The sequence below is a fragment of the Triticum aestivum genome, chromosome 5A (assembly GCF_018294505.1).
Source record: "Triticum aestivum cultivar Chinese Spring chromosome 5A, IWGSC CS RefSeq v2.1, whole genome shotgun sequence".
Taxonomy (NCBI): domain Eukaryota; kingdom Viridiplantae; phylum Streptophyta; class Magnoliopsida; order Poales; family Poaceae; genus Triticum; species Triticum aestivum.
The window spans coordinates 694,542,294-694,546,073 of NC_057806.1; the positions used below are offsets into that span (position 1 = coordinate 694,542,294).

A 3,780-nucleotide genomic window follows, 5' to 3' on the forward strand; every position below is an offset into this window, starting at 1 on the left:
AACTCAACACACACACCCGCAGCTGCTACAACGGCCCTCGCGCGGCTTTATAGCCCCGAGCCAGCGCACCGGGCACGTACTCAACGCCTCCACTCGCTCCTGATCGCCCGCGCTCCGCTCGTGCCCGCGTCGCGCTCCGACGCGCGCGCCCCACGGCGAGCTCCAACGGCCACGCCCTCGATCACCCACGCGACTCGCCCAACAGCTACTCCTACACCAACGCACACGACTCACATGCGCACGGATACGCCCCGTGCTGCACCTGTACGCACGCACGCACACACTCCCGCGGTCCCGATGCACCCGACCCGGCCAGCTCGCGCCCATACACGCGCTGGTCGCATCCGGTGCGTCGCCGCGGCTTATTAGCCCAACACTCGCGCCCTAAGCCGCGGCTTAGAGCAGCCCGACGTCCTCGACGTCGCCGTCGACCAGCAGGGCATGCTCCGCCGCCGGCGCCTTCTTCCATTGCGGGCAATCACATTTGAAGTGACCCCGCTCACCACACTTGTAGCACCGGCCTCGTTTGTTGCCGCCGAAACCCGATGCCATGCTGCGCGCCCCGTCATCATCATCCCGAGCTCCGCCTCGCTGCCGCTCGCGCGCCTGCCACTGTGCCGCGGTGAACATCAGCTGCTCGCCGCCGTGGTTGCCTCCGTCCTGCCCGCGCCGACGCAGCCTCTCATCGAAAGCCTTCAGCCGCCCCAACGCGTCGTCGAACGGCATTGTGCCGACGTCGCAGAACTGCTCAATCCCCGCCACCGCCGCGTACAGACGATCTGGGACCGAATCGAGCAACTTCTTGACGACCGCCGCATCCTCCAGGATCGAGCCCCGTGCCGCGTAGCGTGCCGCCATGCTGCCCAGCCTGCCGGCGAACGCGTCCAGGGTCTCGGACTCCGCCATGCGCAGGAGCTCGAATTCACCCCGGAGCGTGCCCAGCCGTGCCGCCCGCACGCGATCGGCGCCCACAAACCTGGTCTTCAGACTCGCCCACACCTCTGCTGCGGTCTTCTTTGATACTACCTGCAACAACAAGTCCTTGGCGAGTGCACTGAGCAGGTAGGCGCGCGCGGGCTTGTCCTTCTTCGTGATGACGGCGGCCGCCGCGTCCTCCGGCACCACCACCGCCTCCCACAGCCCGGCCGCATTAAGGTTCGCCTCCACCTTGATCGACCACGCCGTGTAGTTGTCGCCGGTGAGTAGTGGCACCGCCTGCGGCATCGACCCGCTCGCTCCGCCAGCGTACGGGATGATCGACATCGCCGGCGCGCCCTGAACAGAACCTGGCTCTAATACCAATTGTTGGAACCGCCAGTCCCTCGCCGCACTCCTCCTTGCTCTCTCTGTTGCCGTGGCTCACTCAAGGAAGAAAGAGGGGAAGGAGGAAGAAGAACAGGGACACGGCGAGGTGGTTTTTTTCGGTGCACGAACACCTTTCCAGAGCACAAACTCAACACACACACCCGCAGCTGTTACAACGGCCCTCACGCGGCTTTATAGCCCCGAGCCAGCGCACCGGGCACGTATCCAACGCCTCCACTCGCTCTTGATCGCCCGCGCTCCGCTCGTGCCCGCGTCGCGCTCCGACGCGCGCGCCCCATGGCGAGCTCCAACGGCCACGCCCTCGATCACCCACGCGACTCGCCCAACAGCTACTCCTACACCCACGCACACGACTCACATGCGCACGGACACGCCCCATGCTGCACCTGTACGCACGCACGCACACACTCCCGCGGTCCCGATGCACCCGACCCAGCCAGCTCGCGCCCATACACGCGCTGGTCGTGTCCGGTGCGTCGCCGCGGCTTATTAGCCCAACACTCGCGCCCTAAGCCGCGGCTTAGAGCAGCCCGGCGTCCTCGACGTCGCCGTCGACCAGCAGGGCACGCTCCGCCGCCGGCGCCTTCTTCCATTGCGGGCAGTCACGTTTGAAGTGACCCCGCTCACCACACTTGTAGCACCGGCCTCGTTTGTTGCCGCCGAAGCCCGATGCCATGCTGCGCGCCCCGTCATCATCATCCCGAGCTCCGCCTCGCTGCCGCTCGCGCGCCTGCCACTGTGCCGCGATGAACATCAGCTGCTCGCCGCCGTGGTTGCCTCTGTCCTGCCCGCACCGATGCAGCCTCTCGTCGAAAGCCTTCAGCCGCCCCAACGCGTCCTCGAACGGCATTGTGCCGACGTCGCAGAACTGCTCAATCCCCGCCACCGCCACGTATAGACGATCTGGGACCGAATCGAGCAACTTCTTGACGAGCGCCGCATCCTCCAGGATCGAGCCCAGTGCCGCGTAGCGCGCCACCATGCTGCCCAGCCTGCCGGCGAACGCGTCCAGGGTCTCGGACTCCGCCATGCACAGGAGCTCGAATTCACCCCGGAGCGTGCCCAGTCGTGCCGCCCGCACGCGATCGGTGCCCACAAACCTGGTCTTCAGACTCGCCCACACCTCTGCTGCGGTCTTCTTCGATGCTACCTGCAACAACAACTCCTCGGCGAGTGCACTGAGCAGGTAGGCACGCGCGGGCTTGTCCTTCTTCGCGATGACGGCAGCGGCCGCGTCCTTCGGCACCACCACCGCCTCCCACAGCCCGGCCGCATCAAGGTTCGCCTCCACCTTGATCGACCAAGACGTGTAGTTGTCGTCGGTGAGTAGTGGCACCGCCTGCGGCATCGACCCGCTCGCTCCGCCAGTGTACGGGACGATCGACATCGCCGGCGCGCCCTGAACAGAACCTGGCTCTAATACCAATTGTTGGAACCGCCAGTCCCTCGCCGCACTCCTCCTTGCTCTCTCTGTTGCCATGGCTCACTCAAGGAAGAAAGAGGGGAAGGAGGAAGAAGAACAGGGACACGGCGAGGTGGTTTTTTTCGGTGCACGAACACCTTTCCAGAGCACAAACTCAACACACACACCCGCAGCTGTTACAACGGCCCTCGCGCGGCTTTATAGCCCCGAGCCAGCGCACCGGGCACGTACCCAACGCCGCCACTCGCTCTTGATCGCCCGCGCTCCACTCGTGCCCGCGTCGCGCTCCGACGCGCGCGCCCCACGGCGAGCTCCAACGGCCACACCCTCGATCACCCACGCGACTCGCCCAACAGCTACTCCTACACCCACGCACACGACTCACATGTGCACGGACACGCCCCGTGCTGCACCTGTACACACGCACGCACACACTCCCGTGGTCCCGATGCACCCGACCCGGCCAACTCGCGCCCATACACGCGCTTGTCACGTCCGGTGCGTGCCCGCGGCTTATTAGCCCAACACTCGCTTCTCTGAATCATAAATGATAAGCCCTCCATGCAAGCACACAACTCAGCCTCCAGAGCATCCCGACAAGAGTATAGCGATCTGCACGCGGAGAAGATTATATTCCCCTGGTCATCTCGAAGCACCATACCTGCACCAGCCACACCTGCTGTGTAAGATCCGTCGGAGTTAAGTTTGACCATGGGAGGGCGACGGCAGGTATTGCTTGAACTGATCTTTGATACCTCATGCGGTCATATGATATTGCTGTTTTGCCCTTCTCTGGATCCATAAGTGAGTTTAACTTGATAGCAATTAAAGACTCCAAATAGTTGAGAAGAAATCGCTTGGATACTGTTGACACCAGATTTTGGCTCGACCAAGAACTTAATTAAGATGACTTCAAATGAAGAAGTGCTCAAAGTAAGAAAGTTCCGTATTGTCAAAAAGAGAAACTTTGATGTTTGGGCCATCGCCATCCAATCTCATCTCGAAGGCTGAAATTGTGCTTGAAATACCGA

General features: G+C 63.1%; 2 protein-coding genes across 2 annotated transcripts; both read right to left on the minus strand.

The window, feature by feature from the left end:
- Positions 1-396: 396 nt before the first annotated feature.
- Positions 397-906, minus strand: LOC123108475 (uncharacterized). The gene has a single exon (XM_044530255.1). The coding sequence runs from the start codon at positions 904-906 to the stop codon at positions 397-399; it is 510 nt and encodes a 169-aa protein (XP_044386190.1).
- Positions 907-1,846: 940 nt separating this feature from the next.
- LOC123108476 (uncharacterized) lies at positions 1,847-2,356 on the minus strand. Its single transcript, XM_044530256.1, has one exon. It carries the CDS (start codon positions 2,354-2,356, stop codon positions 1,847-1,849), a length of 510 nt encoding a protein of 169 aa, XP_044386191.1.
- Between the last annotated feature and the right edge of the window lie 1,424 nt (positions 2,357-3,780).